The following is a 16,672-nucleotide window of genomic DNA, read 5'->3' on the forward strand; positions in this document are numbered from 1 at the left end:
TTTTCCATCGTGAAAACTTCAATAAACAATCGTTGAAAGTTATAATCATTAAATCACTCAAGCAACCGGATATTAAAAGAATGAATTATTACTACAGACTACATACATCTGTACAGGGACGGGCAGCATACGCCCCGAGACGGGATTATGAGCGGACCGCATACAGTTTCCGGTCTTACATGATACTGTGGCCCCCGGCCAGAGACTGCCGCCATTCCCCACTATACTTGCTTACTATAGTGACTGTTAGTTAGCATTATAGTGACTGTTCGGGCCTACAGGATACATTTTACGAGCAAACATTTTCGACCATTAGCAACACGTACCATTCTAAATGATATTCACGTCTACGTTCGACATGCAACCTGAGTTCAAAGAACTTATTGACAACTTTGATCGGCCACAGATGTCTCGTCGACTTCAACAGCTACTGAAACATATTTCGGTAATAAATTCAATACTGTTCTTGGTCTTCATATGTTTAACTTAAAGTTTACATTAAATACGATTTATTCCTTGTATAGGTCGGTAAAAACCTATTAATGTATCGATTCAGGAACTGACCCGCCGAGTATACTTCATTTGCCATATCAGGCCCGTCGACTGGAGAAGTTGCCCGCCCCTGATCTACTAGGTGTCATCTGCCGTGTTAACAAAATCCCCGTAACAGCGTCCATTATTGTATCGCAGACAAAAGTTTGTTACGCCAGAACAATGACCATGGCAATTCAAGCTCAAAGATAGAGAAGATTTGAATAAGATTTCAACTGGGAAATTGGTTAGTTATACATCAGTGAGAACGCCATGATATCATTCTATAATATAGGCCTATCAACTCCGTCGAAAGTTATGTAATCTTATCAGCTCCCCAATTTCACAAAACTATCACACTTTTCCGAATGGCAATACAGGCATAAAATAAATTGTTGGTTTATTACGTTAAAAAGAATTGCAGGTAAAGACGTCAATTTAACGATTCCAGCCTTTAGCGAAAAGCTCGATTGTCTAACTAGATTGAGTCTATCTAATTCCATTAATCCGATAATTCTATTTTTTATAACGTACCGCCCACGCAATCTATTTCGTGATCGCATAAAAACTCGTTCGGCAAAACGCAGCGCTTCGCAATAGGGTTGCCACTTCTGTACTGACACATGATACCGTCGAAGAGGCTCGTGTTGGTGGCTTCGTCAGAGCCGTCTCTGTTTGAAAGATATTATGACCATCATTAGACGCGTTGATTTTGATATAATTAGACATTCGACGCCTTGAAGTAACCAAAATACACCGGTTCGAGGTATGTTGCATGTAGTTTTACTTGGGCTTCACCAAGTATGATAGAATGACAATAATGGCCTCGCCTGCAGCCTGTCGTTCCGTCGCAAAACGCGGTTCTGTTGATGCAAGACCCATCGCGGCAGTGATAGAGATATGATCCCAGATCATCGCATGATACTTCTGTAAAATCAAAATATTTCATTTGGTGTTGCCGCGGGTTTCACAATCCTATCAACTAATCACCGCCGCGTTCTTATTTTACACATCCCCATCCCTATATACAAATGTACGTACGTAAACAATAACGAAGCCATTAATAAACGTTAAAGATTGCAGTCGACCTAGGATCATGTTCCACATTGATCTGAACTTATATACTCGAAGGTGTACCGAAAGGATACGTCATAAATAGCTGTTACGCAAATTGATGATCTCAAGCAAGGTAACACTGGTCAATTATGCTCTCAACATACGTCACAATGATCACAATGAAAACTGATGTCCAATGCAATAACTCATAACACAGACCCCAAATATCACTGATTGCTGTCCATTACAGCTTAAATATATAATGAACAGTAATGTTCATTGCCTATAACGAATTTATGCGCTATTTGATTGGACAGTTCAATGGTGTGTTTACTGGCATCCAGATGGCTTAGGTGAATAGTTTTGCACAGAATTCTATGGCTAGGCAAACTGAATATGTGCTAATATATGGGACAGCATGGAAACATGTTTTCACATCAAATTGCCACAAACTACCTGACTGCATAAGTGTGTATTGTGTACGATATATGAAATTCATGACGTACCTTGGCTATTAGTCTCTGACACAGATGTTTGAGCTCCCACCGCGTACAATAGCCATATGAAATACGCTAGACAGATACCAAACAACATGTCTAAACGTGATAGGTTAGTGTCTACAAAAGCAACAAGATGATTTAGGGAAAAGCGAAGCAACTGTAGCTGAAATCAGTTCTGTTTAATCCAGCGACTCCCGGCCGGGGTGGAATTCTCCCATTGAGAAATTGTATGACTTCATCTTGATTTCATGAAAACTTGATTTTTTTAGTTTTTAGATTCTGTATATATACATTCGGGTTGTGCAATACACTTTTAATGACTTTGTAGCAACAATACCTGATTATACCCCGCTATGACAAAAACGCCGCTCAAATCCATCAGAGTTGAGCTGGCCGACCGCAGTTTGAATGCGGACCCTTCCAGTGTTGAATCTGGACATTATCCATCTCAATATTTAGCCTACTTCGTCTATTACTTTGATATTATTCTTTCTAGTCGTCTCCATACTAACAATAACTGCGAGTCAAGGTTTTCACACGTGAATTTAATAAGGAATAGATTTCGCGTCCGAATGACAGGTGAAAACCTCTACCACTGCCGTCGACTCGCTTTCACCACTTTAAAATCAAGCTTTGAACAAATGGAAAGAAATAGAAAATGCCTATTAGATATGACTAACAAAACCATAAATACATTTCGCTTGTTGCTCTTTCTAATACCGCCTCACCGGACGATTTGTATAGTTATACCGTATTGCATTATATTTTTATGTCTGTAGCCTAACTTATTCCGTGAGAGTTTTACCGGACCTAGGAAAATTTTGAACATTTGTAACGGACCTTTGCTAAAAATATTAAGTAGCCCTGGATTAGGGTAGTGGGTGCGGTTCGTATCCCAGTTTTATTTTAAATTATATCTTAATTCATAATTTTCTTAGCAAGGTTAATACATTTCTCCGCGTATATCCCAACTATTATTTGCGCTTCGAGACGGTCAGGATTCCTTTATGCAAGCTTACTCTCGTCGGTAGAAACGACTGTGCGATCAGCTCATTGCTCTCACAATGACACACTTTTGCGATTGCGGGATTGCTTTTATAAAGTGAAGTTTTTAAGATCGATATATCATATTTCATTCTCAACGAGAATTCATAATGTAGAAAAAAAGAAAATTACATTGAAGTCGAAAGATCCAGTACATAGTATACAATATATACAGTTAGGGTTGCATATAAAACAATTGTTTTAAACAGTGTTTCAAACAAAGGCCTTTTTGAAAGAAAAATGTTTTTTTTTAAAGTTGTGTAATTATGCCATAATTGTGTAAATACTTTCCAAAAAACATGTTGTATGTGCCTACGGACGATTACTACACGATATAGCCAACGTATACGATCTGGGATGGTTGGAACACTGAAAATAGTCGGTTCAACAGCTATAGTACGTGAATATTTCGTCAAAGTAGCTCTATTTACTAGGGATGGTGTGAATGTGAAGTTCACGTTCGCGTTCTGTGTGTGAACCTCAGAAATATAGAAGTTCATGTTCACAAACGAAGCTTGGTAGGTTCTGCACTGTGAACCTTTTTAATATATTACAATACTCATGTCATTATAACATCTTTGGCTGAAATTTACTGCATTTCAACGGCGGCCACTCTATGCATGGCGCTGGCAGCATAAAAAAAAATTAACACTAAACGAGCATGCACCTTGACAGTCTCAAAAATTTTACTTGCTTTGTTACAAAAGTCTGCATGCTCGAAATATGCAACCGTCCGTTTGTGAATATAAAGTGACTCTCTGCTGTGAGCTTGACCCGCAATGACACAACATGAAGAGCGAAATACATTACATGTAGTCGGCGAATGATGCTTATTCAACCTATCAATGGACAATTGGACATGATATCGTTGTCTGATGTAAAATCTAGCTGGTGCACGGGGTCAATCTTGACTTCATATGTTTATTGTATCATAATAAGAAGATCCGTGCGATTGGGGTGTTAGCTACTGTTGTATAACTTGTTAATGGGGTAATATCGGTAGCAAGCAAAGAAACCCGTGTTACACTCTGCTCAATATCAACGTCGCAATACGCAGACGCCCAATACATTGTCCGGTCTGGCCTTGACCGTTAAGGCGTAAGCTTATATTCCCTTGCAAGTCCTCGTCGAAATTAATGGCAAAGCGACGGAAGATATTGATTTTATGGGATTATTATATCATTTGATTGCCCTAGTTGATACATTTGGCAACGGTTATAACGTCAATATGTACTGCAACACTGTGGCATAATGTGGCCCAAGTCGTCGCTAGGTATCGTGTACATTATTATAGGCTATCACTTCACTGAAATGTAGGGCTGGAATGAGCAATATGACATATGACGTCATGAGGTTCTCGTTCGCGTTCACACAGAACCTTTCAGAAAGATTCGCATTCACACGAACCTGAACCTTTATGAGGTTCACACCATCCGTAATATGTACCCGTTATTTCCAATTGTCAATGTCAATTCGCTATGACGTCACTATTGAATAGTCGTGACGCCATGGCTTAAAAGGCCTTGTTTAAAGGGCCTTGTTTTAAAAACGCTTGTTTTAAATTGATTATTATTTTCAATGCAACCCTATACACAGTACTAGTATATCTACTAATTTATTTTTCCGCAGGTTCCCTGAAACCCATCGTAAGGCGTGTCGCCCGTAAGAGATATGATACACCTGTTTTTGATTCTCTAAGAAAACTTTTATGAGCGCACGCGTTTAACAAGCTTTGTTTTGACTTTGTTTAATATAACGGTCACTCGAAAACGGTCGGCGATACAACGCGTTTGCTATCGAAGTTTGCTTAATTGATTCTCAAGCAATTTGATCGTGGCAAAAATCTACATTCTACGATGCTTAGGTCGCCCATAATACTAATTCTAGAAATTGAATTTTCAAATGCAAATTTCGATTTCTTGGCACGTTGCCGTGACCGTCTCAGTAGATGCTGCAGCGATATCGCATTACTCGCATCGCAATGATCGCATACTTCGAAATTCATCGTTTTTCGTCGATATATTTTTAACAATGTCATGTTTTGCATTTTGATACCACAGTAAATTTCACTTGGAGCTCAGCAGCTGTCATGAGAAACAAATATATCATTACTAAACGTTTTCTCGATATATTTACTTCCCTGCCTATTGGGGAGGAAGGTCAAAGGAAATGAAGAGTTGCCAATCACGCCAAAATAGACATGGGGCAAAATCGGTTTATCACCACTGGTTTAATCGAAGACCGCGGTATTTAAATTTGTTTTATATACCCAATGCAATCCATTTCATAGCATGCACAGGTCCAAATGAAAACTAATTTGCAGGGCATGGTATGGTATAGTATGGAACGAGAATTTTCCATACTCCATACTTGCCTTACTCTCTCCATACCATACTTGCAATTTTCCATACCATACCAACATTGTTCCATACCATACTTGATACATATTCCAGACTTTCAAATACTTCAATATCATAAGTATGGTACCTTTTCTAGCACCTATATTATTGATATTTCGGATGTCATTAATGCTTAAACTAGCCATGATGCGAATCTTACTCCTGGTAATAGTTTTACAGAGTCTGTTTTGGTGAGGTTTAGTTCACATTGGTGATGTGCCGTGTACCTTTACTCTGTCTACAGCAGTGGTTATCAACCGAGGGTCAGCGGACCCCTGGGGGTCCGTGAAGCATTTTCAAGGGGTCCGCGAAGCCTCTAAATTTGTAAAATGATTGACAACCTAATTTTTATTTTTTAATTAAGAAAAGCATGAGCCTTTTTCGCTTCATAATAACTAAAACTTTTGGAATCACATCATTGAAATGGTCGTCTGAGATGAAATATCCGACTGTGCAAACTCATTTTAATTGTCAAATTGCCAATAGCCTGCTGATGCAAACATATTGCTGTTTAGAGATGTTTTGTTGGGCCTTGTGAAAAAATGAAATGTCGGAGATAGCAAGGTCAAGCAGGCAAACATTTCGGATTTGGAGTTGTCAGTCTCAGCAAATTAGTAAACAGTCGTTTGAAATAGAAATTCCTGAATTTGTTTTCCGCATCTGTCTCAATGAAGGAATTGAAACTTCGCCACGAAATCCATTTTCTCCCCTGATATACCACTAAATAACTTCAATATCAGATGCTAGATAGAAATGACTGTAGGCTGGACGTGAAATGTTCATTAAAAACTCACACCAAATTCTACCATCGGAAGCGTTACGCGTTACTATTACATTCGCCACCAATACATCGTTCTGGAAATGGATTTTCGACACTCATTCACATCAAGTCGAAGACGCGGATTTTCAAGACAATAAATACAGCTGGAAAATTCCCTTCGAACTAATAAAAATAAACCCAATTTCTACATATAGTGTGCTGTTATTTTCAACAAAAGTCATTTGTGGCTGTTTATCACTAGTCTACATTTATTATTTGCACAAGACAGTTGACGGTTGCACGATAATTGAGCCAATTTTGAGCGAAAATTAGAGGGGTTCCGCGATGTCCGTGACGGTCCAAAAGGGATCCGCGAAGACAAAAGGTTGAGAACCACTTGTCTACATCCTCCGCGAGCAAATTGAGATATTCAGGAGATTTTTATCTAGGACCGTCAATAAAAGGGACTGGCAAGATAAGGCCCGCAACGACATTTTGTCTGGCCCGCGGACAGTTTCCCGTCTTACATGATAATGTGGCCCGCGGCCCCAGTCTGCCGAGATTCCCCACTACTTGCCTAAACGCCAAATTTTAGTGACCGCATGTTATTATACAGGTCTGCGCACTGCGCAGCGTGCGAGAATGGAGCTTGCGGATAAGTTCTTCGAAGCGAGAAGACTTGCATTATCGGCATTTACGATGTACTCAACCCTATTGAATTGATATCTTGGTAAATTTTGAGTAAAGGGGCTTATCAAACGCTTTGAAATCTTAATTAAGGATTGCACTGTGAGTTAGTTGATCAGCGAGAAGCAGACATGGCGGCGCCTGTATGACAATGCTGTTCTCAAATCCACATTGTATTTTCATTATCGGCGAGAAATGGCTTTGAAGTGACATTGCTGTCGATAAAAGACATTCAATAAATACGATTTATTCCTTGTATATAAGGGCGAATAATTTATCCATTCAGCAATCCGGCCCGCCAAGTACTTAATTTTCCTATATCCGGCCCACCGACTAGAGAAGTTGCACGCCCCTGCTCCATAAGAATATCATTGCATTTCCGGTACATTGGCATGAGGCACATGCAAGTTTGATGTCAATACTTTAGGCGCACCCATAAAATATCCCAGCTGCAGGCAATCAATACTGCAGCGATCTGCGTGATTATTAGTACAGTATTTGGTTGGGGTTAGTGGCGAGAATTTTAAACTAAATCTACCCCATTCCCTGATCTATAATCCAGATGCGAGAGCGTTTGAAATATGACCAATAAGATATCTCCGTATGTAAATAGTATAAATGTACGGATAATGTTTCAGAAGAAATGTAATTATCAATCACATAGAGCATTAAGTACGTTGCATCATGATTGCTTGTAAGTTCTCGTCACACAAGGAATGAGGTAGTTGGAGTTGCCAACATTACAAATTAATGCGTCACATGATAGACTATGCTCGGAGACGTCGTGTCTAGACTCAACAGAATATCGGATCAACAATTCAACATTACTGTTGTCATTACTACATCACAAAATTATGCCATTCCAAGTGCTCCTAAAACCGTTGCACAAGCGTGTATTTGATCCTACACAGCGTTCAATAGTTCACGTTCACACATAACAAAAGCGATCGTATTCCGTGAACAGCGAACAACGTACGCTTCATAAAGCTTGCACAGATCATAATATAATGTATAAAACACCAAAGTATGGAAGTATGGAAATGTCATTCCATACCATAGATTAAAATCTACCATTCCATACCATACTTGCATTGTTCCATATTCCATACAAAAATATCGATCCATACCATACCATACTTTCATACCATACCATACCATGCCCTGCTAATTTGGCAAAGTATGACATATTACAATGCAACATTACTTTCTTGACCAAGTCAGATGTAGTGCTCTTATGAAAATTACATTGTTACGTCATACTTTGTCACATTTGTTTTCATTTGAATCTCAGTTTATATCATTGCAATGCAATACGAAAATGGACTCGCAAATCATATAAGCGGCGATTCCGATTAATACCAACTTTTTTAGACACCCCCTCCCCCTTTGTGACAGTGAAAAATTTCGCGCGCCCCATATCGTCATATCACAAAATGCAACCAGACTGCTGGCAACCCAACGGATAATAGTTTGAGATCATGGAAGGTTATGACTGTAGAATGATGAGAGAATTCTCAAATATGAAATTCGTACTATACACAGAGTAATAACTCTTAATTGAAAGGTAAAAAATTTCTGTTAACCGCAGCGTCGCGTCCCGAAGTTTGAGAACTCCTGCTTGAATTGATTACCCGCTACTTTGCTTCTTTTTCTCACTCAAAGTGCATACCTCTCTTCGTCAAGTTTTTAGTGTCATTTGTATGCCAAGAGCGATAAGTGAGTATATGATGATTAGACTTAATCAGGTTGTTTCCTGTCCTTTCATTTTTTCGCAATCTTCCGGTGGTGTTGCGATATAAAATACGCAGAACAAACAGTCTAATGTGCAATTGATTTTCCTTGTCTGATCTTGTGGCTGCAAGCCACCCCTAACTCTGATAAACACTATATGAAATCTTGTACGCATGGTGATGATTACAATCGACAAGCCTCAGTGGGAACACGTTAATGAAGTCATGAAAAAGCCATTGATTTATATAATTATTTTACCGCCTTTGCATATTTCCACAGGCCATCAACAGAAGTCATATCTTCAAGGCGTCTTTGATCTTACATTTACACACTCCATACCGTGATGCTTATTAATGTTTCTGTCATTTGGCTCTTGAAGAAGTGTTTGATACTGCAACAAGTACAAAATCTGTAACAAACATCTCGTACTGAAATTCGTAGTAAAGTACCACCATGCCATAAATGCGAATATCAATTAATTCGTTACGTTGAGATCATGTTACGAGGAAACGTTCATCCGGTTTTCAACATCTCACCGACGTTCTATGTTGACATTGACGAAAATATAGACTCACACGATCACTATCTTTCGAGCTTTTGTCATAAACCCAATCTATGATGTACTCGTAAGGGAAATTGTCGAATCCTTCCGAGAAGAGTTAAATGTATCGATGTATCTGATCAATAACATAACTCTCTTATCAAAATCGAGATCAGGCGCTGGCATCGACTTTGATAGCTTGGAACCAAGCCAGGAAATATAGCACCGAAATCAAGATTTTCTCCTTTCATTTCATGACGTATGTTCGCAATACGCACCGGTCTTGGGGCATTAAACACGCTTATACAGGTAATACCAAGAAAACCAATACCGGCAGGATGAGCATATTTATCGGGTTATATCAATATTCGTTGATCAGTAATTTATCTCGTGGTTCGGATCGGATCCATTTGAAAAACGTGATACAATTATATTTCGCAATACCAATCCAGCAGAACTAAAAGTTTTTTTTCGAATTTGATGTGAATATACAAATTGGTGCTAACGTTGGCATACATACATACCCGAAAAGCGATTAAGCTGTACAATGTATGACATATACAGTTGCTCATTCTCAGCAATATTATAAATGGACGGGAGTGTGCCAAGATAGCGTAGTGGTATAATCCACAGCTGCAACACCAATAGGTTGCGGGTTCGAGTCCGACCGAGATCGACTCCAGAATTCCTACCTAAGTGTTGGATGTTTATCTAGGTTCCTTCTCGCCATCTCATCCGTGTAAACGGTGTCTTATAAAAGCCTAGAAGTGGGCCGTGCTACAAGTCGGTATCTACTGAATACAAAATGAGGAAAATTGGTCTGCTGCAAATGACCATAGTAGTCGACACACACCACAATCAAACAAACAGCTGGACGGTAAGGCGACTGATAAGCGATGCCTAATTCCTGATACTACGTGCTGATCATGGCAATGTCGCAATACTGATGAAATAATAAAAATATATAGCATGCGAAAAGTATTCGTATTCGAAAATACCTCCCTCCTTCAATAATAGTACTTATCGACTTTTTTCAACTTAGCCAGTTCAAGCGACAGTCATCGGGGTTATTGATGTATCATCCAATCATAATATATTCATGATAGCGGAGATTGTTGCATAACCCACCGTGACGTATTTGAGACGTTTCTGGAAACATTTATCGCAGCATTCATCAATGATGCTTCGGATCGTTGTCAACCAACTGCATTAGCATTGAGTACACCGTCGATTTAGATGCGATTTGCGATATAAACCTATGTATGGCTCCCAAGTTAGCCGTTATAGTCGATTAATCTCAATTGACACGATCTCATAAAATCTCTTGTAAAACTCTTGACCATTCTGACTGTGGTTTTCATGGCACAGCTCCTGATGGAAGAGATTGGCATACAAGCGACAAGTCGGTTCACAGTTTACTTGGACGTACGGACACAAGGACACATAGATTTGGTAACTCGGAGGCAGACACACGACACAGTTCAATGTAAATTAATCCAAGGTCTACTTCGCTGCACCTCGCTTGGGACTATGACGAGGAAAGTAGTCCTTCCGTAAATATCAAAGACAGGGATCGTGTTCCGTTCTGTTCAGCTCGCATGCAATCACAAAATGAACCTGACAACTCAAGACTCACTCGCGTTATATCACGATCTGACTGTTGTACACTGTCGGTAAAACTTTATCAGCAATTAGCTCAACTTGATACATACGCGTAATCAACGTGATATTGTAGTATTTCTAATTACATGTAATAGCGGGGGAAAACAATTAGACGCGCCACACGGCAGAGTAATATGATTTCGCATGCGCCGAGATATCCGAAAGAACATCGCTCGACGAAACTGTACGTTCGTGACTGGCTAACGAATTCCTATGATGCAAAGATGTTGGAGAATATGTGAGGCACCATACGTTCTATCATTGTATCTACAAAGTGACCCGAATCCGTAACTGGTTGAATTTCTTCAAATCAATACCATGATCAGAGGCTACCGATGACAGTTTCGCCTCTAGGTTGCCGAATAACCGGGGCATTATATCATTATCCAATAGTCGAGCAGATGCGATCGAGATAAGCCGTCTTAAGTATTTGGTATTTTGGCAAGTGACTGCTTTACCAGCGAGATCGGGGCACTGATAATCCAGCATTAAATTGGCCTCAACTCACAAGTATATTGTATTGCAGGCTAACCGAAAGTATTTCGATTTAAGTCGTGTTAGCCTGTTGATACGCGGTACCCGCCGACGTATCAATATTAGCGCTTTGAATATAGAAAATAGACCACATCGGTCATACTGTATAATGTGGCATTGCAGCAAAATCAGAATGGCATGGTTGAGGAAGAAGTAGCCTATATATCCATTAGGGCTCTTCAAAAATGACATTTTTCTCAAATCGTACTGGCTACTTGATAAAATTGTTAGGTTACCTAATTTAAGCCTACACACAAAATTTGGTCCAATTCCAGCCAGTAACCGCTGTGCTACAGGAGAAGAAAGTTTCTATTTATTATATAAAAATAAATTATAAAAAATTTGAAAATTTTCTGTTCACCCCATGAAAGTGTTAGGCGGTCTATAGAAACGATGCTCACCAAATTTGGTTCAATTCCAACCAGTGGAAGCGGAGTTATTGCCGTCGAAAAATTGGGATTTGAATAAAATAGTATTTACGGTGACCGATTCTTTGTTTATTTATTATTGTTGTGCTCACCGTAAATACTATTTTATTCAAATCAAAATTTTTCGACGGCAATAACTCCGCTTCCACTGGTAAATAATAATAATAATAATAAATAGAAACTTTCTTCTCCTGTAGCAAAGCGGTTACTGGCTGGAATTGAACCAAATTTTGTATGTAGGCTTAAATTAGGTAACCTAACAATTTTATCAAGTAGCCAGTACGATTTGAGAAAAAAAGTCATTTTTGAAGAGCCCTAATATCCATGTTCGATGCACGCCAAACAAACACCCACATGTAGGCGCAGAATAGTATTGAAACTGCGAAATCGCACGATTTTTGTTATTTTACATATTTTGTCGGACTTGCATTGATTGATAAGCCACTGACGAGAATTAAAAAATGGTATTTGCATGTGTACCGCAAATATGTCGTATGCTCAAACGGGTTCATTTTCTTCGAGTGTTGTTAAACCTCGATCTGGCCCTACTTAACGACGCATACCTAGCGGTAACTATTCAACTTTGCAATTATTATGATGGTCGATGATTAGCTTCTCTCAGACAACAATCAATATGGTTATAGACATTCGATCTAACACTAAATAACAATGAATATGACATTTCCAATAATTCTTTATGTTTTCGCGGTAGCTTCCGAAATGCGCTTTCCTGTATTTCAAATCGGTATCAATGCGATCACAGTTTGGTTTTTAATGGGAATAGCGCGTTGTGAGATGTTGTTTATAGCTTTCTTAGATTATTATTCCTAACCGCAAAATCGAATACAAACCTTTAGTAAGGCAAGGGAAATCCAACACAAGCGTCAACTCCAACACGATCTAGCCGCAAATAACCTCCGCTATACACGTATAGTGAGTAGCCGATAAAACTTACGACAAAACTTAGGATTTCATTAGTCGTCTCCTAAAACGTCCAAAATTGTATATTAAAAATAGAATTATCTTGAATCTTGACATTCTTTGTGGGCTATTAGGAACAGAATCGTGTTTAGATTAGGGATGGTGTGAACCTCCGAATGGTTCAGGTTCGTGTGAACGCGAACCTTTTTGAAAGGTTCTGTGTGAACACGAACGTGAGCCTGGTGACGTCATATTGCTAATTCCAACCCTATCTTTCAATGAAGTGATAGCCTATATTAATGTACACGATACCTAGCGAAGACTCGGGTCACATAATGCCACAATGCTGAAGTACATATTGGCGTTTTAAACGTCGATAAATGTATGAACCGCGGTAATCAAAGGATATAATAATCGCATGAAATCAATACATTCCGTCGCTTTGCAAACAATTTCGACGAGGACTTACCAAGGAATATAAGCTTACGCCTTAACGTTCTTAGCCAGACCGGACAATGTGTTCGGAGTCTGAGTATTGCTGCATTGCTATTGAGCAAAGTGTATAACGGGTTTCTATACTCGCTACCGATACCACAAACAACAACAAGTTATGCAGCAGTAGCCAGCACCTTAATCGCACGGATTTGGTTTTAATGATACAATGAAGATATGAAGTCACGATTGACCCCGTAGGCCCGCTCGATGTTTTAAATCAGAAAACGATGCCAATGTAATTTATTGTTTGAATAAGCATCATTCGCTGACTACGTATATCGCTCGTGATGTTGTGTGATTGCGCGTCAAGCTCACAGCAGAGAGTCACTAAATATTCACAAACGAAAAGCTGGATATTTCGAGAAAATTTTTGTAACAAAGCAAGTAAAACTTTTAAGGTTGTCAAGGTGCATGCTCGTTTAGTGTTAATTCTTTTATGCTGCCAGCGCCATGCATGGAGTGGCCCGCAGTTGAAATGCAATAAATTTGAACCAAAGATCTTATAAGGAAGTGAAGAAGGTTCACAATGCAGAACCTACCAAGGTTCTGTTGTGAACGCGAACCTCTAAATTTCCGAGGTTCACACACAGAACGCGAACGTGAACCTCACGTTCACACCATCCCTAGTTTAGATTCGCCACACCTCATTACCTGCGAACGTCAACTTAATTCTAGTAAATAGGAGTTGATGGTGTCGAAGTAAACAAATTGCTGCTTCACGACGAAGGAGAATCCATTTATCACGTTGGCGGTAATTTATCGCCTGATTACTGTATGGATATAGCTTGCTATAGTGCGTTGTCATGTTCCACGTTTTATTGAAATCCTTTTTGCCTCGAGACGAATAACGATATATCCCAAATATATTCTTACAGTGCTATCTGACGAGTCTATATTATTAATAATTAATTTATTGGTGAAAGCATACCGAGTTAGCGACACGATGTTATATTGTTGTGTGTATGTGCATGTGCATAGTGTTCTATATGGTGTGGACGCAAACAAATCTCACGGCTCAGTGAAATTGGTGTACGTCACCCTTTCCATTTGGCTACCGCTACTGGCAATTTGACGGTAATTTTTGCCCGGCTTTCCAAGCACGAAATTTGATTTTAAAAAAAGGATATCAATCGAAAGCTACCGCGGTGCTGATTGCGAAAATGTAATTTTTATTCTGCTAGTGGTCCTGGAACCCCCCAAATCAGCTTTGAATGTTGCATCGTAACGGAGTTTGGTTTGTGACGCAACCATGCCGTCTGGGAGCAAGTGAGGAGCAGCGCAACAGCAAGCTTATTGGCCATCGTTGCGCAGCCGATTGAGCATTCACACTCTCACTCTCGTGCGCACTTGCTCCTGAGCAGCTCAGACGGCATCGTTGCGACACAATACCAAACTCTGTAACAATGCAATCAGTACCGCGGTAGCTTTCGATTGATACCCGCTTTATCAAATTTCGCGCTCGGCAAGCCGGTCAAAAAGTACCGACGAATTGCGTTTAGTCAAATGGAATGTGTGGCGTAGATCAATTTCACTGAGCCGTGAGATTTGCTTGTGTCCTTACCATATAGGACACTATGGCATGTGTTTTGATACATTTCATGTTCGATTGCATTGGTAATGTGCAGCCAGGCTTATAGGAGAAGGAAAGTAGATTGCTTTCGTCTGCCCCTCTGAGTGGCTTGGACGTTGAATATGCGACGGAGCGGCAAGGCTATCAAGACAACAGTGTCTTTTCCTCTCTACACTATCCCGCTGTCGGGAGCAGCAAACAGGGAAGTCGCACAAACCCGTTTTACGATCAAGTCTCTATGGAGATTGGAGGTTTATCTAATCCTTCTCGTCATCGGATCCGCGTGAGCGGTGTCCTAAGAAAAGCCTTAACGTAGGCCGTGCTATAAGTCGACAGACACGGATTCTTAACAGCAGAATATCGGCCTGGTGTGAATGACCACGGCTGTCGAAAACCATCGGGAATATCACAAGCAACAAATCTCGGGGTCGACCAGGACCATGGCCCATCGCTCATACAACTGTACGCTCTACCCTTACGGCATTTTGTCGCCGATCGTATATTAGATTGACTTCCAAGTGCGTCATCGCCACATCTCGTCAGGTTTCACTTTGAGTCTTTATTCAGCTCTTTTATAGGGATGGTGTGAACGTGAGGTTCACGTTCGCGTTCTGTGTGTGAACCTCAGTAATTTAGAGGTTCATGTTCACAAACCAGCATTGTTTGGTTCTGCTCTGTGGACCTTTTTCATATATTACAATTTTCATTCCATTATAACATCTTTGGTTGAAATTTTTTGCATTTTCATGCGGGCCACTCTACGCATGGCGCTGGCAGCATTAAAAAAACACTAAAAGGGCATGCACCTTGACAATCCCAAAAAAATTACTTGCATTTGGTTACATAAGTTTGCTCGAAATATCCAGCTTTATGTTTGTGATTATTTAGTGACTCTCTGCTGCGAGTTGACCCGTAATGACGCAACATCAAGAGCGAAATACATGTAGTCATCGAATGATGCTTATTCAACCAATCAATGGAATTGATGTCGTTGTCTGATGCAAAAATCTAGCAGGCGTACGGGGTCAATCTTGACTTCATATGTTTATTGTATCATAAAAACCAAATTTGTGCGATGGGGGTGTTGGCTATTGCTGCATAACTTATTAATGGGGTAATATCGGTAGCAAGTATAGAAACCCTTATTACACACTCTGCTCAATATCAACGTCGCATTACTCACACGCCGAATACATTGTCCGGTCTGGCCTAGACCGTTTCGAGGCGTATGCTTAAATTCCCTTGCAAGTATAGGCTAATCGAAATTGTTGGCAACGCGACGGAAGATATTGATTTTATGGGATTATTATATCATTTGATTGCCCCATTTGATACATTTGGCGACGTTTAATACGTCAATATGTACTACAGCATTGTGGCATTATGTGGCCCGAGTCGTCGCTAGGCATCCATACTGTACATTAATATATCACGTCACTGATATGTAGGGTTGGAAGTAGCAATATGACGCCACGTGACGTCATGAGGATCACGTTCGCGTTTACACCGAACCTTTCAAAAAGGTTCGCGTTCACACGACACTACCTAATTAAAGCCCAGCCTAGTATCATTCTAGCTGGGCCCTTTCGAAAGCATGCACCATAGTTTAGGCGGCGGCGAGGTGCCTAAATGAACCTTCAGCCTTAGTCGGACTCGAAACCACGATGAATGGTGTTCTGACGCCGGCTTTAACCAATGTCCTATTGTTATACTCGCTTTTATCAAATTTGCACACGTAAACATGAAGCCTACATTGTTATTATTATCATTCACCATTAAAGCTCCTGTCCGACTCCTAGGCCGGATTCTAGAA

General features: G+C 40.0%; 1 protein-coding gene across 1 annotated transcript in view; it reads right to left on the reverse strand.

Annotated features, from left to right (window-relative positions):
* Positions 1–2,514, reverse strand: part of LOC145449542 (uncharacterized) — a 43,833-nt gene extending 41,319 nt beyond the window's left edge. Inside the window, exons 1-3 of the mRNA XM_080327928.1 lie at positions 2,094–2,514; positions 1,362–1,458; positions 1,066–1,202 (exon numbers count right to left, since the gene is read on the reverse strand). Coding sequence (XP_080184054.1) covers positions 1,066–1,202; positions 1,362–1,458; positions 2,094–2,181 — 322 coding nt within the window. The 5' untranslated portion in view covers positions 2,182–2,514. The remainder of the gene's footprint in view (positions 1–1,065; positions 1,203–1,361; positions 1,459–2,093) is intronic.
* Positions 2,515–16,672: the final 14,158 nt, after the last annotated feature.

Source organism: Botryllus schlosseri, chromosome 11, assembly GCF_051294905.1.
Source record: "Botryllus schlosseri isolate E-star chromosome 11, Bs_hap1, whole genome shotgun sequence".
Lineage (NCBI taxonomy): Eukaryota > Metazoa > Chordata > Ascidiacea > Stolidobranchia > Styelidae > Botryllus > Botryllus schlosseri.